Raw genomic sequence first — 26,985 nt, 5'->3', positions numbered from 1 at the left:
TTTGGCATTTTAAAGATCCTTTTCTTTTTCAAAGATGGAGTGGCCCATCTTGAAGGAATGCATTGACAGGAGCAATAAAACCTACAGAAGCTTCCTCTTAAGGGGTCCAGTCAAACTGGATGGAATAGCCCATGTTATTACCATTATAATTCATATGCAGAAGGCATACCATTTATATAGTATCTTTACAAAATACTTTGTTTCATTTTACCTTTCAGAAAGGCAAAAACCAACACTGAATGAGAATTCTTAATTTACAGATGAGGAAAGTGAGGCTCAGAGGAGAGAGGTGACAGAGGTGTGGTCATGGGCTCCAGGTCACAGAGCCAGGGAAGGAGGATTCAAACCCACACTTGGAATCCTCTGTCTCTCCCACTGTACCACACTGCGGTCTGATGGGATTCCAATTAAACATTCCTTCAGGGCGAACACAGAGGGTCTTACATCTGACCTCAATTAGGAGAGTTGAGAGTGGAAGTGCATTTTTGTGTGGCATGACATGCCACAAGGCAGTGTGGCGTCTGAGACAGGCATCCAGAGAAAAGAGGGAAGTGTGGGGACCAGAGGAAAACTGGCACTTAGAATTTGGGTCTGACGGTTTGGGGTGACTCTGCTTTGTGGTTTCTGATTTGGTGGGTTCTCACAAAGGAGCCAGCTCTGAGCTCCATAAGTACGTGACTTATTTGTCCTCAAACCCATAGCACTGCACACTCAAGGGATGCTCCTTAGAAAGACACTCAAAAAGCACAACTTTCACTAATAATGAATAGCAGATGCTTCTTTTTTTCGCTCTACTCAAAATAATCTAGTGCTTTTTGAAAAAGCACTTTCTCATCATCTTAAAAGGATATTACTTCCTACTCTTTTTAAATTTAATTTTTATTTTATATTGGGGTATAGTTGATTTTCAGAGACACTTATGATCTATTTGATTGTGCCAGGTCTTAGTTGCAGCATGTGGGATCTAGTTCCCTCAGCAAGGATCGAACCTGGGCCCCCTGCCTTAGGAGTGCAGTGTTAGCCCTTAGACCACCAGAGAAGTCCCCAGTTTTATTTAATATGTCTAGACACTAGATGCTTATTTACTCATTAGATGTATAACAGAGTATCTGAAGAAAACTGAGGGGTAACCCAGTGCTGAGTTTATTTACTCATTGGTAAATCAGGTATACTAATAGTTAATAATAACAGCTACTATTTGAGTGCCTACTAATGGCTCAGCACTATGTAAAATGATTTACATAATTGACTTTGTGACAATGGAAAATAATAATTATTAATATTCCCATTTTACAGAGAGAACTGAGGCTTAAAGAGGTTAAATAACTGGCCACTTAGTCATGCAGCTAAGATATTGTTCTGAATACGTCTTTCCCACATATCCATATGAGTAGCTTGATAGGGACTGTGGCTTCCCAACCCAATGCTCCCAGCTTGGCTCAGTGACCAGCACATAGGAGGGACTTTATACGAGTTTGTCAAGTGAATGCATAAATAAACAAGACCTAGATGTTTCAAACACTGGCTGACTTCATCTAAAAGTCATTTTAACAAAGGCGTTTTGCCTCAGAATGGAGAGAGCAACTTGTCTGAAAGCCCAAAGTGAGGCAGCCCCTGTCTTTTTGAGGCTGTGGGTGGAGTCTGGCCCTCCTGCACACCATTCGCAACACCTGTTTGTTCTCAGTCACCTGCACTCATCAGCAAATTGCCAGAGAAAGGGCCTCACCGAGGACATCAAAGTAAGGATGTCTATAGTGGCTAAAGCCCCTGTGGATTAACTGACGGTTCATGGCTTCTTCCAGGGTGGTTTCCTCACCTGGCTTCTGCTGTGTCCCTTCTGGACAGTTGGCTATCCTTAAGCCTCTTTCTCTCCTTTTTCCCTATGCAGTCTCTGGAGTTCTCCAGTGGGACTCAGCCACTGATTCCCACGGTGGTGATATTTTTTTTTTTTTAATTGGAGTATAGTTGATTTATAATGCTGTGTCAGTTTCAGACATATAGTAAAGTGATTCAGTTATATATAATTTTTAGTTCATTTACAATGTTGTTAGTTTCAAACATACAGCACAGTGATTCAGTTATATATATACATATATTTATTCTTTTTTAGATTCCTTTCTCATATAGATGGGGTTCTCTAGTGGCTCAGTGGTAAAAGAACCTGCCTGCCAATGCAGGACCCAGATTCAGTCCCTGGACTGGGAAGATCCCCTGGAGAAAGAAAGGGAAACCCACTTCAGTATTCTTGCCTGGAAATCCCATGGACAGAGGAGCCTGGTGGGGTCCATGGGGTTGCAAAGAATTGGACGAGACTGAGCACATATACTCATACAGGTTATCACAGAACACTGAGTAGAATTCCCTGTGCTATACAGCAAGTCCTTGCTGTTATCCATCATGAACAGTAGTGTGTGCGTATCCATTTCAACTTAAGCCTGTTTCATATAGAAATGCTGGAGTTGTGATTTGAGGCTGAGCTCTTTTCCTCTGGAGGTCTCAGGAGTTCATCTCTGAAGAAGCCTGGCTCAAGCCTAGCCCTGTGAGTGAATTCCCAAATCTTGAGTACCCATCTATTCCAGGGCATCTCTTCCCAAGAAAACACAGAGAAAGGCAACCTACAGGACACAAATAACTAACTAAACCCAGACTCAGACTAGGCAAGGAATGGGCCTGCATGCAACCTGGAAGAGGCTGGTACTGCCGGAGCCACGAGTTATAAAAGAACAACACTCCCATCACCCCTCCTCCAACCCCCTGCCTTGGAAAAGGCCCTTTCCCTAGAGGCTAGGCAGCTGTGCTCCAGGGGAGAGGGGGGTCAGTGTGCCAGAGTCAAAGCTCAGCACACTGGAAATGATTATTTTAATCCAGACCTCACTTTTGACTGAAAAGTAATACTGAGTATGGGAGAAATATCTTGTGTAGGTATCAATGTGGGTGAGGAATCCTCAACCCCTTTGTATTTTCCTCTCCCTCCACCTATCTGCAGCTTGCCCACGACTCAACAAAGTGGCCTAAATGGGCCAAGGCAGGAAAGGTTGACTCACTTGTAGATTCCAGAGGCTGGGAAAATTTACAGAACCACAGAAGGCGGGGGGGGGGGGGGGGGGGGGGGGGGGGGTGGGTAGTGGACACACTGACTTCTAAGGCAGGGAAAGAAACTGAAAGTCAGAGAAACTTCTGGAAGGCAGGGGGGAGTGGGTGGATGGTTTCCTATGCCTGGACCACCAGGTTCTGGGAGGGAAGCAGCCGGTAGCAATGACTTGATAGACTTAAGACTGCGGAGGCTGAACTTCTGTGATTGTAGCAGACCCTAGAGAGCTCTGTCACCTGAGCCAAGAGCTGAGAAAGGAAATAGTGGGGTTATCCGCGGGCTTGGGGGCTGGAGTGGGGCAGAACAGCTGAGAAGTGGCCTCCGGTGCAATACCAGGGCCCAAGGGTGCCTGGTGGGTCAGCAACAACAAATCCCAGTTGGCTGATGGAAGGACCCAGCCTAGACAGGAAAGCAGAAAGAGGCACCTGGGAAGGACTTGAGGGAGGGGCTTGAGGTGGTAGAGGTTTAGTGGAATACGAGGTTCAGTGAGAGTCAGGAAGTGGCTTACCGTGTCAGGGTGAGCGACTGAAAAACATCCGATCCCTATCAGGCTCAGGCCACTGAGTGTGTGGCGTCTGAAATGTGGGTATTGAAATCAATAAACTAAGGAGGGAGAGAAACGGACTAGCAACTTGCAAAGGTAACAATGTTTCTGTCATGCTCAACAATATGTATCAGGCAGTCCATCACTGAAAGACTGCAGTCCCCGAGTGGACTTCAGAGGAATATGTACTGCTCTGCCCCTTTGTCAGGGGAGAGAGATGCCTGGATTCCTAAATTCAGAACAACCTCCTACAAATCAGGAAGCAGTCCGAGATATACAATATATATTCGTAAAACATCTATCTCCTTGAGGCCTGGGAACTACACGTAGCACCCAGACCCGCCACGCCACCCCCGAGGCAGGAGGTGTGCAGGGGGCGCGTGTGTGTCTGGTGGTCAGAGATGTGAATCTCAGCAGCCAGGGCGGCCCCAGACGCAAATGCTCACAGTCCCGCCACCCTGTCGCCCGCTGACAGGATCTGGCCGCCAACGCCTGAAAAAAAAAAAAGAATAGCCCCAGCTGCCCCCTCATCCGTCCACCCCTGCCCGCCCCCCACCCCCCCGCCCCAATTGGCCCAGCAAACAAGCGCTCCATTTCCCCGGATCCCAGATGCACAGGGGAATTTATTCCATCTCGGAGGCTGGGAAGCCCCTGCGGAAGCTAGTCCGTCTGCTAGTGAGGACACAGCTCCAAAACCCGAAAAAAGAACATTTCCCGAAACCACATCTTCCCCTGCAAGCGTCCGGGGCCCCGGGCTAGTGGCCACAGTGAACGGCGCCCCGGCGGCCGCTCTCCTGGAGCCCCGCACCCTCCGCCTGGCGTCCGGCGCGCCGCCTGGCCAGGTGCTTCGGGCCCGGCTTCGCCTGCGGCGTGCGCCTCCTGCCGCCGGACACCCGCGGCCCGGCAGCCGAGATTTACCGCTGCGCAGGGCGGCGGCTTCCGGGGCCGCCCGGCGCCCAGGCTCCGATTACAGGTTCACACGGGGGGCCTGGCCCGCGGCCGCCCAGCCCCCGCCGGCGCGCCCTCACGCGGCCCCGCTCCCCCTCCTGCCCATTCTTCTCCATTCATGCGGACGCCCAGCGCCGCCGCCGCCGCCGCCGCCGCCAGCGCGGCCGCCGTCGCCGCCGTCGGTCGCCCGGATTGGCTGGCGGCCGCGGCGCCGGCACTTTCCCACGGCCCGCGGCGCGTGCGGCTCACCGGCGGCGCTACAGGCGCGGCCCTGGCGTGAGGCCAGGCCAATCGGGGCGCGCGGGGCGGGGCGGGGCCGCGGCCGACGGCGGGCTGGTGTCCCGGCCCGGCCTCCCCCGCCTGCCCGCCGCCGGCCCTGCGCCGCCCGCGCCGCCTCCTTCCTCCCCAGCGGAGGCCCGGTGGAGCCCCTGCGGAGCCGACACACCGCCGCCAGGCAGGGGCGGGCGGGGAGGGCGGGCCTGGGGTTAGCCCTCGGCCTCAGCCTCGCCCCCGCCCCTCTCCTGAGAGGCTGCCAATCAGAGGAGCTAGAAACCGGATTGGCCGAGGGAAGGCTGTTGCCCGGGAGCCACCGCCCCGCCCCTCCGCCCCCTCGTCCGCCCCCTCCACTCCCCCGCCCTCCCCAGGGCCCTGGGAAGGGGCGCAGCGTGGGAAAGGGATGGTTGAGTTTTAACCGGAGGCAGAGCGTGAGCCGGACCAGTGTGTGCGGAACGCGAGCAGTCGAGCGCGGAGAGGCGCCGCTTCAGTTAACTCCTCCCTGCCCGCCGTGCCGACCCTCCCCCAGATTCCCCGCTCAGCCAGCATGAAGCGAGCCCACCCCGAGTACAGCTCCTCGGAAAGCGAGCTGGACGAGACCATCGAGGTGGAAAAGGAGAGTGCGGATGAGAATGGGTGAGTTGGCGGCGGGAGGCTAGCGTCGGCTGGCCTCGGTGACAGCGCACGAGGGCCCGGGGCACGCCGGCGCCCTGCACTGACCTCCGCGCATCTCCGGCAGGCCTCCGCCCCGGGTGAACGACCCGGAGGTGCTTTCAAGCCCAAGTTGCCTAAAAAATCTGAGTACGGGTAGGGCGTGGGGGCGACCTCTCAGATCACCTACTCTCGCTTAACGGCGATTCCTGTTTGTTTCTTTTTCCCCCTTTTCATTTAGGAACTTGAGTTCAGCTTTAGGTTCCATGTCCCCAACTACATCTTCACAGATCTTGGCCAGGAAAAGACGGAGAGGCGTGAGTCTCTTTACAGTGCACCCTTTTTTTGGGGTGGGGGGAGGCTGTTTGTTTTATTAATTAACGGGAAGAACCACCTTTCTTCACTTTAGAATTTACAGTCGTAATGTAAATGTCTCCCGTTGTTTTGCCTGCTTTCTCCAGATTATTGAGAAGCGCCGACGAGACCGGATCAATAACAGTTTGTCTGAGCTGAGGAGGCTGGTACCCAGTGCTTTTGAGAAGCAGGTAATGGAGAAAGTAGGTAGCTCTCTCGGTGTAGCTATCCACGCCTTCAGAATCCTTCGGCTCCTTAATCTGAATCTCACCCGTGCCTTGGGAAATAACCGCGTTTGTGAGAAGGAAATAAATTCATCCAGATTCCAACATGTTTTGCGAAGATAATTTATTTTGCTGTTGTCTATGCTTTTATGATTTACAGAGCACATCTATGCGTATATATTTCAAGTTGTTCCCCAAAGGCAGTAGGTGCCAAATCAGGTTTTTGTTGTTGTTGTTTCCTTTTGTAGGGATCTGCCAAGCTAGAAAAAGCCGAGATCCTGCAGATGACGGTGGATCACCTGAAAATGCTACACACTTCAGGAGGGAAAGGTACGTCTCTAGTCCGGTGGGGCGTCTGCGTGTCTGGGGGCAGAGTGATCAGCTACCCGCGGCTAGGATTGGTGCAGTCGCTGCTTTATTTTTACTGTGCGCTTTGGGGGTGGAGAGAGGACGGTGTGTTGTGTGGGGGGTTGCCTGTCGGTGTGCCTTCGCGTGCACATAGGTTTTCTCCAGTGAATTCATCACCCCAGCCCTCTGCAAATTAAGCTTATGCACCTTCTTTTGGAAAATACCTATTATGTGTGACAGCTAAACTTGTGACAGCTCTGGTCAGGTAGCTCAAACCACATTTGTTTATTAACCTTTTGGAGAAAAAGCTCCCCCCCCGCCCCTTTTTAAAAAATATATATGGTCTTAATTTCATATACAAGATTCTTAAAGAATAACCTGGCACATGACTCTTGAGGAAAGAAACCTGTTGTGATGAAGTAGAGAAAACTCCAAGGAAGGTGGGGGACCGAGGTCTGTGTGTCTGTCTCCAGCCGGAAAATGCTCTACTCTGGACCAAGTGCCTAAAAGCTCCGTGATGATAACTTACATCTGTGTGTCTAATGAATTTCACTACTCTGTGGTTTTTCTGTCCTTGATGTGTTTTTTGTTGTTGTTGAGGGAAAACATTAAAGGAATGAACCTAGTTTCATCTGCCGGTATGGTATAATTCCAGTTTCTGCTTGGCAGTTTCTAATTGGGCTTTGAACTTGCATTAGCAAACACATACTTCTTATGTTGATTAATGCAAAGATTTTGGTCGACTCCCAAATATTTGGACTTTGAGAAGAGCCCGTGAGTGCTTTTTTTTTTTTTCTTCCTTAAAGGATGTAGCTATTTGCCAGGAAGGGCTGCCTTTGGGATCGAAGAAATGAGGGAAATGAGCGAAGCTCTGAGGTCTTTCTTTTGTTCGTTTCCTCAGGCTATTTTGACGCGCACGCCCTTGCTATGGACTATCGGAGTTTGGGGTTTCGGGAATGCCTGGCCGAAGTCGCCCGTTACCTGAGCATCATTGAAGGACTGGATGCCTCGGACCCTCTTCGAGTTCGCCTGGTCTCACATCTGAACAACTATGCCTCCCAGCGGGAAGCGGCGAGCGGCGCCCACGCAGGCCTTGGACACATTCCCTGGGGGAGCGCCTTCGGACATCACCCGCACGTCGCGCACCCCCTACTACTGTCCCAGAGCACCCACGGGAACACTGGCACCTCGGCCTCACCCACGGAATCCCACCACCAGGGCAGGTTGGCCACAGCACATCCGGAGGCGTCCGCTTTGCGAGCGCCCCCTAGCGGCGGCCTTGGACCGGTGCTCCCGGTGGTCACCTCCGCCTCCAAACTCTCTCCACCCCTGCTCTCCTCCGTGGCCTCCCTGTCGGCCTTCCCCTTCTCTTTTGGCTCCTTTCACTTACTGTCTCCCAATGCACTGAGCCCTTCGGCACCCACGCAGGCAGCAAACCTTGGCAAACCCTATAGACCTTGGGGGACGGAGATTGGAGCTTTTTAAAGAACTGATGCTGTAGAATGAGGGAGGGGAAAGCTTAAATTCCCAGCTGAGCTGGGCTGTTGCCAACATCACCTTAAAGTCATCGGTAAAATAAAAAGGAAAAAGGTACACTTTCAGATAAACTTTGTTGAAAGACGAAAGGTTTGTTGGTTTACTTTTTCTTTTTTAATGTTTTTTTAATCATGTCATGTATTAGCAGTTTAAAAAAAAACTAGTTGTTAAATTTTGTTCCAAACATTAAATTGAAATAGTATAAACCCACAAATTGGTGATAGGTTTGTACTGTGCCTAATTTACTTTGTTAACCTGTCTAAGAAAGATCCCATTTTTGTCCCAAAGTTTTGGGGATTTTAACATTTAGTATTTTGAGTCTGTTTGTCTCCTTGTATAGTTACAGTCTCTTTTTAGAATTAATTTTCCAAACCACTGTGCTCAATGTTAACATGATGCTATTAATATTTTGACAAGTAAGGTATTGTATAAATGATATTCTTTGGGGGGCGGGCTGTATTGAATTTTATATTTCTGAATAAAGCGTTGACAAATCAGATGATCAGCTTTATCCAAGAAAGACTAGCTAATTCTCTGCCTCCTACTGCAGTGAGGTGAATGTACAAACCATTAGGGGCCCTGAATCTGAATGACCAGTCACTGTCGTCTGCCAGGATTCACAGTTCTGGCTTGGCTAGGAGAGGTCTGGGTTTGGAGTTGGTAGGAAGGGACAGACGACAGTTGCATAGAATATGTCTGCATTTATCAGCCTCAAGCAATGCAATGAATTTTTAATTTCACAGATCTCAAGTTCACTGATGTTAACATGGATAAGTGATCATGGTGTGCAAGTGGTCAATGGAATAGTCCAGTGGAACCTGTTAAATTCATAACCTAATTCTTCCCAGAGCTGCCATGTTTTCTTTTCACTGGGAATGTTTATGTTGTGTTCTTCTTTTTGGCGCATGGAAATATGGTTGTTGAGATAACTTAAAAGGTCTTTGCTGCCTTCTATTTGGTTTATTTAATTTGATTTGAGCTATAAAAGCATCATTTTACAGGTCTATTCCTTTAGCAGGTATAGTTTAAGTGACCTCCACTGAACTGGGTTTGACCTCTGTTGTACTGATGTGTTGTGACTAAATAAAAAAGAACAAACTCTTCTCCTGTATGTCTTACCTACTTTAGCCTTTCTTTCTGTTGACTGAGATAAAATTCCTCATTTTCATTTTGCCTGGTCATCAGTTTTCTTCTGTTTAATAATTTCATTATTCTTGGTCTCTGTGATTTTGGATAAGGTGACTTCATTATGACGTAGAGCTTTGGTGTGGCTCCCATAAGAGGATATAGTGCTCTAGCTGTTATGTCAGATAATTGGGCCCTAAACTGATGATCTATGGACTAGAAACTTCAAATCCTGGTTGGGAGTTGCAGGGTGGGAGAAAACTCTGAAATCTTATAAAATAGTGTTGACTGTTCAACAGATATTTACTGAGGGCATTTGCTGCATACTCAGTTGTATACAGGAAGAACAGAATATTTAATTTCTTCTTCTGTTTTTTTTTTTTTTAATGGCAAAACAAGAAAAGCCAAACCTCGCTAACTCGGAGCCTGGGAATCTGGTGAGCGGTGGCAGGCTGTGATTCCACACCTGCAGGGCTCTGGAGTCTTTCCTTGTCTTCTTTCCAAGGAATCTGTTTAACCCTTTAGTTGCCTATGACTCATGCACTGGGTAGTGTGGAAACAGACACATGCTTTAGGTTAGAATGGAAACGCTTCCAGAACAGAGGCAGTCATCTGGGCTCCCTGGGGAGAAGAATGCCTTCCCATGGCCTTAAAAATTGTCCTTCTGCCAATTAAGGAATCTCCTAGCTGGGAAGGAGTTGCCTTGATCCTGAGAGTGGTGGAGAGGTGAAGGAGAAAACCCACTCTAGCAGATGAGGTAGACTCACGCCTCTTTCCTCTGATTAAAAAATGAAGGCAGGACTTCCCTGGTGGTCCAGTGGTTAAGAATCTGCCTGCCAATGCAGGGGACATGGGTTCAATCCCTGGTCGGGGAACTAAGATCCCACGTGCCTTGGGACAACTGAGCCTGTGTACTGCAACTACTGAGCCCACGCTGTAGAGCCTGTGCTCTGCAACAAGAGAAGCCACCTCATTGAGAAGCCCTCGCACAGAAACTAGAGTAACCCAGCTCACTGCAACTAGAGAAAGCCTGCACACAACAACAAAGACCCAAAACAGCCAGAAAATAAAAGAAATGAAGGCAAAGTGAAGAATGCACTTTGAATTCGAGCAGTGACTTCTGGGTCCCTATGAGGGAAAAGGATGGAGACTGTGGCATTTTTCTGATTGGGATTTCAAATGCTAGCTCCCACTCAACCCTTCTCTGTGTGGCCTCAGACATCGGTGCCTCCTGTGATGCATGGTTCTGTTCTGAGCACTCCCCGTGCCATACAGACACTCTTTCTGCCTGCCATGATGGCTGCGATGGAAAGTGTTATGATGATTTCTGCCAAGTGTCAGTTTAATTTTAGCAACTGGGATTTCAAACGGCATTACAGCATTACTGAACAGCATTGTGCTTAGATGGTCTTAGACGTGCTCTCTGGCACCCAGGTTTGATGGCTGCTAGTGAGATAAGAAAGAAGTAAAGCCTCTCATTTTATTGGCTCTGCTGGAAGCTCTGTGAAACTGTAAATGTGGGGCTCATTCTGCTTGTCATGTCTATGGTCCCCATGTTACCATTTGGTTACTCCTTTTTTCTTTTTTTGAGGGGGGAGACTGAGCGACTGAACTGAATGAGGGGGTCATTTTCAAGATGACTCATATTTTCATTATGAGTCATTTTCAAGATTACATAGTTTTCCAAAGAAATATTTCTGTTGGGCATTCCCTGGAGGTCCAGTGGTTAGGACTTAGTGCTTTCACTGCCAGGGGCCCTGGTCAAGGAACTAAGAGCCTGTAAGCAGCGGCCAATTAAAGAAAGAAAGAAATATTTTGGTTTCTTTTTCAACCTCTTCAAGGTGACGAGTTTCTGGAAATTGTGGCGATGGAGTCTGAGTTACCTGGAAAACAGGATGGGATTACGATGATGAATTGTTCTTGCATGTTCAGTCACTTCAATTGTGTCCAGCTCTTTGCGACCCTATGGACCATAGATTGCCAGGCTCCGCTGTCCATAAGATTCTCCAGGCAAAAATACTGGAGTAGGTTGCCATGCCCTCCTCCAGAAGACCTTACTGACCAAGGGATTGAACCCACATCTCTTATGTCTCCAGCATTGGCAGGTGAGCACTTAACCACTAGCACCACCTGGGAAGCGGACATAGAAAAATGAATGTAGGAAACTCATTTCTATTCTGAGTTGACGGAGTATGAAAAAAATTAACATCAGAGTCATTAGTGCCAGCATATTTTGATTTTATATATGTTTATAACACTTCTATCCATGTAGCCAAAACAGTTTTAGATGGCCTGTAAATGTACCTTATGGAGAAAATAATATCACTTGTCATAAAGAATTTGGAAGGCCTCAATAATTACCCATTATCTTCATTATATATATTAGCATGAATTAATGACATGAAAGATAGGTGGGCAGAATTCTTGTATAAGAAAAACCTCTTAAATAACTTTTAGATTTAAAAAGAAAAAATCCGGGATGTATCATTTCTAATTTATTCAATATAGTTCAATTAGGATGTACTTTTTATTCAGCTTTTCTTTGTCCCACTCTGTTACTCACAAAAAAATACTTTAAATATAGATTACTTATATTTTACATCTCTCAGAAAATGTTATATCACCTAGTTATACTTCTCCTTAGCCCTTCTGGTATATACCAGTATCAGCTTTGATGCCTTCATTAGATTGCACTGATGATTTATAATTAAAATAACTTCAGAGCTAATAGCATTTGAGATACTGCTTCAAATGTGACCCAGTTTCTTTCACAACTGGAGCTCCAGGGAAGGGGGATGTCATGGGAAGGGGACCCGAACTCTGGGTCCTGCTCTGCTTTTGTCCTGCTCTGCTTTTATCCCAGCGCCCTGAGGTGAGTCATTTAAAATTCTCTGGACCCTGCTTTCTCCATCTGTCCCATAAACTGGTTGGATTAGATGGAAGTCCCAGGCTTATATTTCCTAGGGACAGGCACTAAAACGGGAGGATGCATGGCTCATCAGTCAGTGAGTGCTGACCTGGGGGTACCTTCAGTCTGAAGGGTCACACCGATTGTGTCTCTGAAGGAATTTTGGTCCAGTGTTGCCAGATCTTTCAAATTTCTGGGAGCATCTCCAATTTTAGATTTTTATGTGACATTTCCCCATTTAGGTAAGTCAGTAACTAATTCACTGAAACCTGTCTGCCAGTGTAGCAGTCAACTTTCAGCTCCTAGAGCTCTAATCTGAAAGCCTCTATGCAGGCTAAAATTTTCCAGTATCTTTGCCATGCATGGCCTATAGATATGCTTAATGGATAAACACTTGCCTAACAAATTAAAAAGTGCAGTAATTAGGCAGCTTTAGGTAGTTTTATGTAAAAATAATGGGAAGAGTTTTTAAAAATTATTTCTAGGTTGTCTTATTTCCTTATAGAGAGAGAAACTGAGGACTTCCCTGGTGGTTCAGTGATTGAGAATTTGCCTTGCAAAGCAGAGGACATGGGTTCAATCCCTGGTTGGGAAACTGAGATCCTACATGCTTCAGGGCAACTAAGCCTGTGCACCACAGCTAGAGAGCCCATATTCCACTGCAAGAGAAGCCCTCCAGCCACAACAAGCCCCAGCGCAGCCTAAATAAATAAATTTTTTTAAAATAATTTAAAAAATAAGAGAAATACCCTCCAGCCACAACAAAGACCCAGGGTAGCCAAAATAAATAAACTAAAATTTAAAAAATTTTAAAAATAAGAGATATGCCCTCCAGCTGCAACAAAGACCCAGGGCAGCCTAAATAAATAAATAATTAATTAATTAAAAAAAATTTTTTTTAAAAAACAGGAGAAACACCCTCCAGCCACAACAAAGACACAAGGCAGCCAAAATAAATAAATAAATATTTTAAAATAATTTAAAAAATTTAAATATAAGAGAAATGGAAACCATTTTTGTTCTAAGTCTGGACCTTTTGCAGGAACTTCTTCTGAAGACGCTGTCTCATCTTGGTCCTTGTGTTCACCTGACCGAGGAGGAAGACGGGGTCTCAGCCTGGTGGCCTTCAATGAAACAGCGGGTATGTAGCTGGCTGGTGACTCAGCACACTGAAGTCCTCAGAGGCGCCATCTGATTTCAAGAAGAAAGAAGTCCCTGCAGAGCGGGTTGTTTTGAACCTCACCTTGAAATAGAATGCCTGCCTTCATCGTGATGAGCTGCAGCCCTTGTCACTCAGATGCTTCAGTGTCAGCTCTGGGGTGGGGGCAGGGAGAGGGGCGAAAGCAGCGAAGGAAGGAGACACTCAGGTCTTTCTTTCTGAACTATCTGCAGGTATTGACATACATTTTCGTCAGAACTGTCTTCCCCCTCATCCCCACTACCCACCTCCCCACCTCCTTCCACGCGAGGCAACAGTGGAGAGATGGGTCTTGGGAAACTCAGTAGGTTTCTGGGTTTGGTGCTAATAGCCTGTGATTTTGTGCTTCTTTAGAGTTATGTTGTAAAATTTCCCATCGTATTTATGATTATGTTCATATTTTTCATTAATTGCTTTGTGTTGGGTTTTGATATATATTCAAGAAGGATGAAAAGACTGAGTTTGATTTGGAAAAACCCTTACTCATTCATAGGCAGTTGCCAGGTGGTCTGTGGCTTCATTTGGAAGAGACTCTTCTTTGAAAATATTTATTTATTTATTCTGTGTCAGGTCTTAGTTGCCACACATGGGGTCTTTCTTTGCAACCCCCAGACTCTTTAGTTGTGGTGTGTTGGCTTAGTTGCTCTGTGGCTCATGGAACCTTAGTTTCCTGACCAGGGATCAAACCTGAGTTGGAGAAGAGACTTGAAAACACCATGATAGGCAGAGAGAGACTGGCTGATACCCCTGAGAGAGTTGATGACTGAAATTTTTCTGTAGCGACTTTTATTTATTTTTTAACCTTGGTGGTAATCTCTCCCCTGGGGCATGATTTATTTCTGTTTCTGGTGTATAGGAATATTTCATGCATGCGGAGTTGAATCATAAAATTAAAGAAGGACATATCTGAGCCCTTAATCATCCTCTTTGACCTCATATCCTACCGCCTGCCCCTCCATCACTCTGCCGCAGCCACACTGCACCCTGCTGCCAGAACACACAAGGCATGTGCTCACCTCCAGGCCTTTGCACTGGCTTTTCCCTCTCCCTGGAATGTTCTTCCCCTGCTATCAGCTCATCTGCCTGTAATCTGTCATTTACTTGGCGCTCCGCTCAAAGGTCGCCTTCCCTAGCAGTCTTCCCTTAGGACCCTATTTGAAACATCCCCCCCCCACCACCCTTCCAGATCTTCAAGCTGATTTTAGAAAAGGCAGAGGAACCAGAGATCAAATTGCCAACATCCGCTGGATCATTGAAAAAGCAAGAGAGTTCCAGAAAAAAAATCTATTTCTGCTTTATTGACTATGCCAAAGCCTTTGACTGTGTGGATCACAATAAACTGTGGAAAATTCTGAAAGAGATGGGCATACCAGATCACCTGACCTGCCTCTTGAGAAACCTGTACGCAGGTCAGGAAGCAACAGTTAGAACTGGACATAGAATAACAGACTGATTCCAAATAGGAAATGGAGTACGTCAAGGCTGTATATTGTCACCCTGCTTATTTAACTTATATGCAGAGTACATCATGAGAAACCCTGGGCTGGAGGAAGCACAAGCTGGAATCAAGATTGCTGGGAGAAATATCAATAACCTCAGATATGCAGATGACACCACCCTTATGGCAGAAAGTGAAGAACTAAGGAGCCTCTTGAAGAAAGTGAAAGTGGAGAGTGAAAAAGTTGGCTTAAAGCTCAACATCCAGAAAACGAAGATCATGGCATCTGGTCCCATCACTTCATGGGAAATAGATGGGGAAACAGTGGAAACTGTCAGACTTTATTTTTCTGGGCTCCAAAATCACTGCAGATGGTGATTGCAGGCATGAAATTAAAAGACATTTATTCCTTAGAAGGAAAGTTATAACCAACCTAGACAGCATATTAAAAAGCAGAGACATTACTTTGCCAACAAAGGTCCGTCTAGTCAAGGCTATGGTTTTTCCAGTGGTCATGTAAGGATGTGAGAGTTGGACTGTGAAGAAGGCTGAGCGCTGAAGAATTGATGCTTTTGAACTGTGGTGTTGGAGAAGACTCTTGAGAGTCCCTTGGACTGCAAGGAGATCCAACCAGTCCATCCTAAAGGAGATCAATCCTGGGTGTTCGGAGTACGTCAGGGCTGTATATTGTCACCCTGTTTATTTAACTTATATGCAGAGTATATCATGAAAAATGCTGGACTGGAAGAAACACAAGCTGGAATCAAGATTGCCAGGAGAAATATCAATAACCTCAGATATGCAGATGACACCACCCTTATGGCAGAAAGTGAAGAGGAACTAAAAAGCCTCTTGATGAAAGTGAAAGTGGAGAGTGAAAAAGTAGGCTTAAAGCTCAACATTCAGAAAATGAAGATCATGGCATCCGGTCCCATCACTTCATGGGAAATAGATGGGAAAACAGTGGAAACAGTGTCAGACTTTATTTTTGGGGGCTCCAAAATCACTACAGATGGTTTTTGCAGCCATGAAATTAAAAGATGCTTACTCCTTGGAAGGAAAGTTATGACCAACCTAGATTGCATATTCAAAAGCAGAGACATTACTTTGCCAACAAAGGTCCATCTAGTCAAGGCTATGGTTTTTCCTGTGGTCATGTATGGATGTGAGAGTTGGACTGTGAAGAAGGCTGAGTGCTGAAGAATTGATGCTTTTGAACTGTGGTGTTAGAGAAGACTCTTGAGAGTCCCTTGGACTGCAAGGAGATCCAACCAGTCCATTCTAAAGGAGATCAGCCCCGGGATTTCTTTGGAAGGAATGATGCTAAAGCTGAAACTCCAGTACTTTGGCCACCTCATGCGAAGAGTTGACTCATTGGAAAAGACTGTGATGCTGGGAGGGATTGGGGGCAGGAGGAGAAGGGGACGACAGAGGATGAGATGGCTGGATGGCATCACTGACTCGATGGACGTGAGTCTGAGTGAACTCCGGGAGTTGGTGATGGACAGGGAGGCCTGGCGTGCTGTGATTCATGGGGTTGCAAAGAGTCTGACACAACTGAGCAACTGATCTGATCTGATGTTGAAGCTGAAACTCCAGTACTTTGGCCACCTCATGCAAAGGGCTGACTCATTGAAAAAGACCATGATGCTAGGAAAGATTGAGGGCAGGAGGAGAAGGGGACTACAGAGGATGAGATGGTTGGATGGCATCATCGACCTGATGGACATGGGTTTGGGTGGACTCCGGGAGTTGGTGATGGACAGGGAGGCCTGGCGTGCTGCGGTTCATGGGGTCGCAAAGAGTTGGACATGACTGGGTGACTGAACTGAACTGAAGAAGTGGAACAAAACAGAGACAAACAGACACCTCTCTAAACCCCCTCATTCCTCAACTCAATCATTTATGTAAAAACCAGAGAACTGGATGTCATGTTTCACTTCAGTATTTTCCATTCAGTATTGTACAATTCTGCCTTAAAAACAGTTTAACTCATACATTCTTCAAGTCTATTTCCTTTCTGGTATGTGCTTAGTGAGGCTGGAGGGACATTGGTCACCTTTCCCCCATGAAAGACCCTCCCCTTATCTGGCCAGTCTGCCCCTCTACTTGTGGCCATGCCACTCTTTGTCTTACTCTTGGCCCTTGCCTGTTGCCCAGAGCAAAATAACTTTCTCCTCCCTGGGGCCTTGGACCCTTCTCTTCCTCCTCCCTGTAAGTTCTTGTGGGTCTTGATGGATGGCTCCTTCTTATTCCGGTCATAGCCCCATGTCAGGGCTCAGAGGGGACTTCCTGGATCACATTGGCAAAGACAGCTAGCTGTCCCATTTCCCAACCCCATCACTTTGTATCCTGTGATAACTCAATGTGGCAGTCAAGAGCCAACTTGGGAGCCAGAAGCCTGTTCTTCAGATCCCTGTTTTGATTCTTGTTTAAACACTCTGTGACTCAGTTTCTTCATCTGTAAAATGGGAATATAATTGTAACTTATATGTTTCTTGTGTTTTACAAATGGTATTTAATATATACATAAAGTACTTAAAACAGTGTCTGACACATAGTAAGCACTCAGTAAAAATTAACTTTAAAAAAGACCTGCACTTCCTCCTAAAAATATTTAGTTCTTAATCCATCTTTACCTTCATCTGCTCTCCAGTTAAGGGATGTCAGCATGTTTTTTAAGTTAATTTTTGTTGGCATATAATGGTAAAGAATCCACCTGCTAGTGCAGGCGATGAAAGGCACGCAGGTTTGATCCCAGGGTTGGGAAGATCTCCTGGAGAAGGAAACAGCAACCCACTACAGTATTCTTGCCTGGAAAATCCCATGGACAGAGGAGTCTTGTAGGCTACAGTCCATGGGGTCGCAAAGGAGTTGGACGTGATTTAGCGATTAAACAACAACAAATCTTTGCTTTACAATGTTGAGTTAGTTTCTTGTTTTCCTGTTAGTTTCTGGGCTTCCCTGGTGGCTCAGACAGTAAAGAATCCGCTTGCAATGCAAGAGGTCTGAGTTCGATCCCTGAGTCGGGAAGATTCCCTGGAGAAGGGAATGGCTACCCACTCCAATATTCTTGCCTGGAGAATTCCATGGACTGAGGAGCCTGGTGGGCTACAGGCCATGGGGTCACAAAGAGTCAGACCTGACTAAGCAACTAACACAGCATTGAGTAGGGCTCCCTGTGCTGTACAGGAGATACTCATTTGTTATCTGTTTTATATATAGTAGTATGTATATGTCAATCTCAGTCTCTCAATTCATTCCACCTTTCCCATCCGCCTTGGTAACCCTAAGTTTGTTCTCTACATCTGTAACTCTATTTATGCTTTGTGAGTAAGTTCATCCCCACACTTTTCCTAGATTCCACATATAAGCAATATTAGATATATTTTTTCTTTCTGATTTACTTTACTCTGTGTGACATTCTCTAGGTCCATCCACATGTCTGCAAATAGCACTATTTTGTTCCCTTTTATGGCTGAGTAATATTTCATTATACACACACCCCCCCCCCCACATCTTCTTTATCCATTCCTCCACTGATGGTCATTCCGTTGCTTCCCTGTCCTGACTATTGTAAATAGTGCTTCAGTGAACATCAGGGTGCATGCATCCTTCCAAATTATGGTTTTCTCCAGATATATGCTTAGGAGTGGGATTGCTGGGTCATATACCTCCACACCATTCTCTGTAGTAGCTGTACCAATTTACATTTGTAACAACAGTGTAGGAAGGTTCCCTTTTCTCTGCAAGGGATCTCAGCATTTTTGATCTTGCCAGCTTTTTGTCCAACTTTTTGGGGTGGGGTGGAGGAACACCACTTCTGTTTATAGAAATGGATAAAAAGAAATTCTATTATGTGAACAGACTACATCCATTGAGGATTCACTGAAGAGCAACACAGATGCAATGTTTAGACTAAATGTGATAAAGTTAAAGGAACTAAACTATCAGAGTCTGGGGTAAGTTGGGGGCTGGAGAAATAATAGGGAAACTACCTTACTCATATTTTGAGTATGTAAAGAGTGAGTTTTATGAAAGTGAGGGGCCAGTGGTTCTCATGTGGCGACCCACATCCTCACATGGGCAGAGACAATTTAGGGTTGTGATGGTAAGGTGACCTTCACCCTTGACCTTGATTCTGACCATCAAATAGCAATGGTTGCTACTAACCAATGAATGCTGCAAGGATTTTGGGTGTAGTTTTCCTGCTGAGAGCACAGATGCAGTAAATATCACACACCCTTTAGAACCAAAACCCACTTGGGTCCAGATATCTCCTTCAGGGTTTTGTAGGAAGTCAAATTATCCCTGCCATGTTCAACAACAGCCCCAGAGCTGACCGCATCCCAGCTTACATAAGAAGACAGAGAGGGCATGAGAAAGAAAATGATTGCCTTTGTGAGGAGCTAGCCTAGTGAGCGGAGACGGCAATGGCACCCCACTTCAGTACTCTTGCCTGGAAAATCCCATGGACAGAGGAGCCTGGTGGGCTATAGTCCATGAGGTCCCTAACAGTCAGACATGACTGAGCAACTGCATTTTCACTTTTCACTTTCATGCATTGGAGGAGGAAATGGCAACCCACTCCAGTGTTCTTGCCTGGAGAATCCCAGGGACGGGGGAGCCTGATGGGCTGCCGTCTATGGGGTCGCACAGAGTCGGACACGACTGAAGCGACTTAGCAGCAGCAGCCTAGTGAGGCTTTTCTCTCCCCTCCCCGTGAATGTAGGTGAGTTGAAAGGTTTCATGAGGGACTGCAGTGGCTAAATAAGGCTACAGGATTCACAGAAAGTGGGCTTGGGGCTCAGACCACTGTCTGGGCTGAAGGTAGATAGACCTACCTCCTTCTGCATGGTGTGTGGTTCTTGAAAATGGAGGGGAGTAGTGTGAAGCTGAACAGCGATCCCTAAATGCCATACACATCGTCTATTTGGAAGGAATCACTCTGGCATCAGATAGAACCAGAAAGAAAATAAGGGTACCTGCCCCTCCCCCTGATCTGTATGAGGAGATGTCTTCTCTCAACACCAGAGTAGTCAATCTTGGGAATGTAAGGGGTGGAGGAATTCTAAGAACCAGAACCTTCCTGGAACATGAACCCCCACTCCCACCTTCCAAGGTGCTGGAGGAGGAAGAGGAGCTGAAGGGCAGACAGAGCCTCCCTTGTTTCCACAAGCCCCACCCCCTACTTTCCCACATTTGAGCTGATGATGGGAGCTGAATGGGGGACGAGTTTCAAATGGGAAAGGAGATTGGCATTTTAAGGTGGACTGAACTTCATTTATGGAAAGAGACCAGAAAATTCTTTGCTCTGTCTGCTGTATAATTAAGAGAAAGCGAAAGGAAGAGAAAGCAACCTAAATGCCCATCCACAGAGGAATAAGGAAGATGTGGTACAGATAGCCAATGGTAATTTGCTGTGTGACTCAGGGGTTTTGCTGTATGATTCAGGGGTTCCCTGAGTCATACAAACTTATGGTTACCAAAGGGAAAAGTTTAGAGGGATAAATTAGAAATTTGGGAATGACATATACACACTACTAGATGTAAAATAAACAACAAGGACCTACTGTATAGCACAGGGAGCTATACTCAGTATCCTATAATAATCTATATGGGAAAAGAATCTGAAACAGAATGGGTATATGTATATGTATATATAACTGAACCACTTGGCTGCACACCTGAAATTAACACAACATTTACATCAACTATACCCTAATATAAAATAAAAATTAAAAATTAGTTATTATTCTCCAACAAAAGAGGGAAAGCAGAAAGAGTTTTGCCGGGATATGGTTGATGGCAGTTAGTAAAAAAAAAAAAATGATTTCTTAGTTGTTCCTTGCTCAGTGGAGAAGTGTGCATGTAGTCAAGGGAATGAGACCCCAGCCGATGGAAGGAGCTTATGCACAGGCTGGCCATAGCTGGTGCTCTGAGGGAGCAGTGAAGTGTTTTCACTTCAGGAAGAGATTCTAGGAGACTGGATCTTTTTAAAGAGATGATGAATTTTCTATACTATAAACTAGTGAAAGTGAAAGTCACTCAATCGTATCCAACTCTTTGCAACCCCATTGACTGTATAGTCCATGGAATTCTCCAGGCCAGAATACTGGAGTGGGTAGCTGTTTCCTTCTCCAGGGCATCTTCCTAACCCAGGGACTGAATCCAAGTCTCCCCTATTGCAGGCAGATTCTTTACCAGCGGAGCCATCAGGGAAGCCCGTAAACTAGTGAGTTTAAAATTGCAGGGCAAAATTTTAAGAGAAATGATTAACACGGTTATTCAGAGCACTTTTTAAAAGGAAAAGCATCGGCTCTTGTTCTCTTGGTGATTTAAGAGCTCACAGTGAATGAAGCATGACTTCCGCATCCCCATTCTTTTTGAAAAGGCTTAGGCTGCTGGTCCATGTGGGCTGGGGGTTTACTGCAGAATCATTTATCTACACTGTAGCAGAATCATTTATCTGTATAAGTGTTCCCCTATCTCCTGAAACAGCAAGAGAAATGTGAGCTGGATGATGCAACAGTTAGAAGGCACAGGAATTGGTTGAACAAGAACAATTCTTTATTTAGTGCTGGCAATATGCCAGGCTCTGAACTAGGGGCTTTTCATACATCAATATTTTTAGAGTGATTACTCTGCAAGGCCAGCATTATTATCTCTGTATACAGATGAGCAAAGTGAGATTTTTGCAAGATGAAATCTCTCATCCAAAGTCATCCAATTATCAAGCAGCACAGCTAGGATTTCAATGGCAGATCGAAAGTCCATTATTAATGTATTGATTGATTTCAGTTTTGTAGGGGGTCTCCTGTGATACTTTCTATTGACTTCAGAAGTCTGAAAGTGGAATAGATTCCTTTGAGAGAAGATGAGCTCCCTGGCACAGAGGGCAATGAAGCAGAAGCTAATTGCCTGGATGTTGTAAAAAAGCTTCAGGTAGGAAATAGATTAGGATTTCTAATACTTTCCAAGAGGGACAGTAGCATGGATACAGGTGCTTTATAAGCATCAATCTCCAAATACTAAAACATCACATGTATACAATCCTTGACTTACGAGTTCAGTCTTCTCTCCTCTATGCTCATTGTGGGCTTTCTCCAACATTATGAAAGAAAACCATACTCCTCACTCACCCCAAATCTGTGGACACAGAAACTTTCAAGACACCAAAGGGACAACTTTCAAACTTAGTTTCTGAAAAGTCTCCCTTCGTGATAATTCAGGAGCTATAAAGTCACTGCTGGCTTTCTGTTTCTACCTGTTTTACACATATTTTTGGTTATAGGTGAAACATAGACTGTAAAATAGGGTGTTTTGGTTCCTGTTCACATGACCTGAATTTAGAAATATTGAAGGGATGGTGGGAATGATTCCAATGAATGATATAATGACCTTGCCTCAAAATACTGTCCAAGACTGAGCCCCTCTCCAAAGAGTGGGGTAAATGCAAGGCATTGGCAAGAAATGTGGATGCTAAAATGGCTTTCTTTTCCCTTTAGCATCGTGACATCTAAGTAGTCCTTTTCATCCCTTTTCATCCCACTGCTCATCCCTCATTGTTCTTCAGTCCCTAAGTCGTGTCCAATTCTTTGATACCCTATGGACAGCAGCACAACAGGCTTCCCTGTCCTTCACTGTCTCCCAGAGTTTGCTCAAACTTATGTCAATTAAGTTGGTGGTGTCATCCAACCATCTCAACCTCTGCTGCCTCCTTTTCCTCCTGTCCTCAATCTCTGCTAGCACCAGGGTCTTATTCTAATAAGTCAGCTTTTCACATCCGGTGGCCAAAGTATTGGAGCCTTGGCTTCAGCATCAGTCCTTCCAATGAATATTCAGTGTTGATTTCCTGATTGACTGATTTCATCTCCTTGCAGTCCCAGGGACTCTCAAGAGTCTTCTCCATCACCACAGTTCTTCAGTGTTCTTCAGTTCTTCAGTGTTCAACCTTCTTTCTGAAGGTTGACTAACTCTCACATCCGTACATGACTACTTGAAAAACCATAGCTTTGACTATGTGGACCTTTGTCAGTAAAGTGATGTCTCTGCTTTTTAATATGCTGTCTAGGTTTGTCAAACTTTTCTTCCAAAGAGCAAGTGTCTTGTAATTTTATTAGGTCCCTCTAGGTAGAAGAGAGGAGAAGGCAATGGCAACCCACTCCAGCACTCTTGCCTGGAAAATCCCATGGATGGAGGAGCCTGGTAGGCTGCAGTCCGTGGGATCGCTAGGAGTCGGACAGGACTGAGCGACTTCACTTTCACTTTTCACTTTCATGCATTGGAGAAGGAAATGGCAACCCACTCTAGTGTTCTTGCCTGGAGAATCCCAGGGACGGGGGAGCCTGGTGGGCTGCCTGCCATCTATGGGGTCACACAGAGTTGGACACGACTGAAGTGACTTAGCAGCAGCAGCAGCAGCAGAGTTTTATTAATAATTTTGATGGTTTTGATGGTAGATCATCAGAATGTGAATTTTGGCAATGTTCATTTATTTATACATGAACTGCTTGGGGGGGAAATCCTAGTTATTTTATTAAGAGGGGATGTATATTCAATAGCCTTTTGCTTTTAATAATAGATTTATCAAAATGTTTTTTGATTAAGTGTATAGCACTAATAATTGTAATAACTCAATACAGAATTTTCTGTCCTTGTTTCCTTTCTTCTGTCCTGTCCATCTTTCTTTTCTTCCTTCCTCCATTCTTTCTATTACTTAGAGCTTAATGGTCACAAGAAATAAAAAACTAAAAAAAAAATTGATGTACATATCTCTGTTAGAAATAACTATAGTAAGATCAAGAAAATACTTGCAGGCACAATTTTTGAACACAGGATTACAACCTGTAATCCCAGCTATAATCCTGGAAATTCTAGATTATCCTGGCAGATAATTCCTCTTTGTATTCCAGCTAGACCATTAAATCACCCCCAGGTGGAAGTACTGGATGGCACAGCCTGGCTCCTTGATCCTCAGCTGACCAGCTGCAGCAGCTCACCTGGGACATTTCAAACCTCACAGTAACTCACTGCTGTGGTTTTGGCGACACCATTTATACTGTGGCAGAAATTCGTGTACAGAAATTCCAGAACTGGACACACAGTGCTAGAGTTGGGAGGAAAAAGGGCTTGAGGGTGGTGATGAGGGACCTACAGAGATGAAATGAAGCTGTAGCCAGTGTGCGTCTCTCTCCAGCCGGGAAGAATTTCCCAAGGGAGAGGACAGACGTGTTGTTTGCTTTGCTTTTGTTTTTTAAAGCACACAAGTATTTATTATAGATTTTGAAGGGTTTTTTTGTTTGTTTGTTTGTTACTTTTTGCCATTTTTGTGCCTTCCGAACTTCAGTAAAAATCAGAATACACAGTGCTAAGTCGCTTCAGTTGTGTCTGACTCTTGCGACCCCAAGGACTGTAGTCTGCCAGGCTGCACTGTCCATGAGATTCTCCAGGCAAGAATACTGGAGTGGGTTACCATTGCCTCCTCCAGGGGATTTTCCCACCCAGGAATTGAACCTGTGTCTCCTGTGGCTCCTACATTGCAGGCGAATTTTTCACCCCTGAGCCCCCGGGGAATACGTAGTACTCTCCTATTAACCATGCTCTAGGACAGTGGACCTCAACTTTGGGAGAGTCACATGGGGAGATTGAGAAACTCTCAATGGCCCACCCATACCCAGACCAGTTCAGTCGAAAAGGACAGAGGTAGCAGTAGTATTTAAAAAATCCTCCAGGTGATTCAAAAGTATGCAGCTAAGGTCAGTAATTACTGCTCTAGGAAGATGAGAGGAGAGTGATGTGGGGCTTGGGGCAAAATACTCAGGCACGAAGGGAGAGGCCAGTCCCTGAAGGGAGGTTGCCTGTGAAGCAGGTCAGAGTGCAGCCAAGCAGGTCGCAGCCTTAGGCGTTTACTCCTTCACCCAGAAAGCTGGGGTAAGAACAGCAGACTCAGACCTGCAATCAAAGAGACTGGGTTGGTCCTCATTGTCAACACTGATTTTCAATGATGTTTCCTGTTGTTGTTGTTCAGTTGCTCAGTCATGCCCGACTCTTTGCGACCCCATGGACGGGAGCACGCCAGGTTCCCTGTCCTTCACTATTTCCCGGAGTTTGCTCACACTTACGTCCATTAAGCTGATGATGCCATCCAACCATCTCATCCTCTGTCACCCCCTTCTCCTCCTGCTCTCAGTCTTTCCCAGCATCAGGGTCTTTCCTGCAGGCTGAACTAACTTCCATTTTTCTGTCGATATGGACCTTGGCTCCCTTCCACAGACAATGAATTCTGGTTGCTGACCTGGGACTTTGAAGCTTCCCCTCCTCCCCATCTCCAACCACGTGGTTTCTAGACAAGAGGCAGCCAATGGCTGTGAAGGAAACAGGTCTTCATATTAATAGAGATAAATATATCCATATTAATAAAGATAATTATATATATATAAAATGCTGATAATTACATATCGTCAGACAGAGCTATTTGGTTAGATCAAGTTGTTTTGAAGTTAAATAACATAATGCATATGTATATTTAATTCAATTAAAACACTGGCTCTCTAAGTGAATGTTGAGGTGGGTAAAAAGGTTGTCAAGTTCTTTTTATAATCATCACTCCCCTCCCCGTTCCCATGACACAGGGTCTGACATTACATTATAGCTCTATAGAGGCAGAAATCCATCAGTGCTTTCAGCAGAGAAGTAACCCATGCAAGAAACACACTGGGATGTGGGCCGGCTGCATCAGTCACCTGAGGTGCTGCTTAAAAATAGAGATTATATGGACTGATCCCAATCTACTGAATCAGATTTGGGTAGGGGTCGGGGGAGGGCTTGTTGGAAACCTGGAGGTCCATGGATGTAACTGGTCCTAGAAGATTCTGGGACATCTGTTCCTGTCACTCCTTCAGGATTCTTATTGCTTCTGTAGTCTCATTCATCACCTGTGATGGTCGTGACTCTCAGAATCTCTGGCTCCCATCCACCCCCGGAGTCCTGTCTTCTGTAATAACAGTGACAACATCAATGGCAACTATATCTGAGGCAAAGATGACGGCTTGCCAACTGCACAATCCATTCTCTCTCGGTTTGTTTTTGTTTTTTGCCGTGCTGGGTCTTCACTGTGGCCTGCAGGCTTTTTCTAGCCACAGCACATGGGCTTAGTTGCCCTGAGGCGTATGGAATCTTAGTTCCCTGAGCAGGGACGAAACCTGCATCTCCTGCATTGGAAGGCAGATTCTTCACTCCTGGACCACCAAGTAAGTCCCTCATTCTCTCCTTTCTTAATTAACAGGATCTCAATTTGTACGCAGGACAGCCATGCCCCCCATCTGAAACCCCCACTTTAGCTAGGTGTCATCAGAGGACTAAACTTGGCTCAAGGTGTTATAATCAGAAGTGCTGTGCAGGAGTTTTGAAAGTAAAGGTAGAGGTGCAATCTTCTATGTCTTTTTTTCCTCTTGAGTGTGTATGTGATGGCTGGAGCACATGCACACTTGTTACAAGTATGTAACAAGCTGAGGATGGTGGAGCAAAAAGAAAGAAAGCTGGTCCCTGGTGTCCGAGGAACTGCTACTCCAGTTGTGCTCCGGACTGACTGCCTCTGGACCTGTATTGCGTGAAAGACAAACATCTGCGTTCAAGCCATTAATAATTTTGGCTTTTTAGTTCTTTAGAGGTGAATCAAATCCTGACACGACTGAGCGACTTCACTTTCACTTTTCACTTTCATGCATTGGAGAAGGAAACGGCAACCCGCTCCAGTGTTCTTGCCTGGAGAAACCCAGGGACCAGGGAGCCTGATGGGCTGCCGTCTATGGGGTCACACAGAATCAGACACGACTGAAGCGACTTAGCAGCAGCAGCAGCAAGCTCTTTCCATGTATTTTCTAATTTAATCCTCAGAAAAATCTCTTTAAGAGAGATTCTATTATTATTCTCATTTTATAGATTAAAAAAGTTGGTCATCAAGAGGTTAAGTAACTTGTTTAACATTACTCAGCTGGTACATTCTGGGGGTGGTATTTGAACTCTGGCAGGCCGAGTTCAGGAACCAGACTCTGGTTTCTATATACTGAGGGCCACCCTCTTACAAGGTTGCCTTGATATCGAGAGCTGAGAAGGTTTAGATTCTTTTTCAGATTCTTTTTCCTTATAGGTTATTACAAAATATTGAGTACAGTTCCCTGTGTTATACAGTAGGTCCTAATTGGTTATCTATTTTATATATAGTAGTGTGCATATATTAATCAGAAAAAAATACATGTATGACTGAATCACTGTGCTGTACACATGAAACTAACTCAATGTTTTAAACATCTATACTTCAATTACAAAAAAAGAAAAAAATGATT

General features: G+C 45.5%; 1 protein-coding gene across 1 annotated transcript; it reads left to right on the top strand.

Moving 5' to 3' along the window:
* The first annotated feature begins 4,891 nt into the window (after window positions 1–4,891).
* HEY1 (hes related family bHLH transcription factor with YRPW motif 1) lies at window positions 4,892–9,080 on the top strand. Its single transcript, XM_061439056.1, has 5 exons — window positions 4,892–5,492; window positions 5,749–5,824; window positions 5,969–6,052; window positions 6,334–6,415; window positions 7,335–9,080. Exons 1-5 carry the CDS (start codon window positions 5,404–5,406, stop codon window positions 7,916–7,918), a joined length of 915 nt encoding a protein of 304 aa, XP_061295040.1. The 5' UTR covers window positions 4,892–5,403; the 3' UTR covers window positions 7,919–9,080.
* The last annotated feature ends 17,905 nt before the right edge of the window (window positions 9,081–26,985 follow it).

Source organism: Bos javanicus, chromosome 14 (genome assembly GCF_032452875.1).
Source record: "Bos javanicus breed banteng chromosome 14, ARS-OSU_banteng_1.0, whole genome shotgun sequence".
Taxonomy (NCBI): domain Eukaryota; kingdom Metazoa; phylum Chordata; class Mammalia; order Artiodactyla; family Bovidae; genus Bos; species Bos javanicus.
Note: the sequence above shows the minus strand (reverse complement) of the source record. Positions and strands in the feature narration are given on the sequence as shown.

What these genes read in the sequence shown, in the direction of transcription:
- HEY1 (XM_061439056.1), top strand. Translation starts at nt 5,404, where the DNA reads ATGAAGCGAGCCCACCCCGAGTACAGCTCCTCGGAAAGCGAGCTGGAC. An exon ending in GAGAGTGCGGATGAGAATGG is followed by an intron (nt 5,493 to 5,748) that starts GTGAGTTGGCGG and finishes CTTTTCATTTAG; the next exon opens with GAACTTGAGTTCAGCTTTAG. An exon ending in ACACACTTCAGGAGGGAAAG is followed by an intron (nt 6,416 to 7,334) that starts GTACGTCTCTAG and finishes TCGTTTCCTCAG; the next exon opens with GCTATTTTGACGCGCACGCC.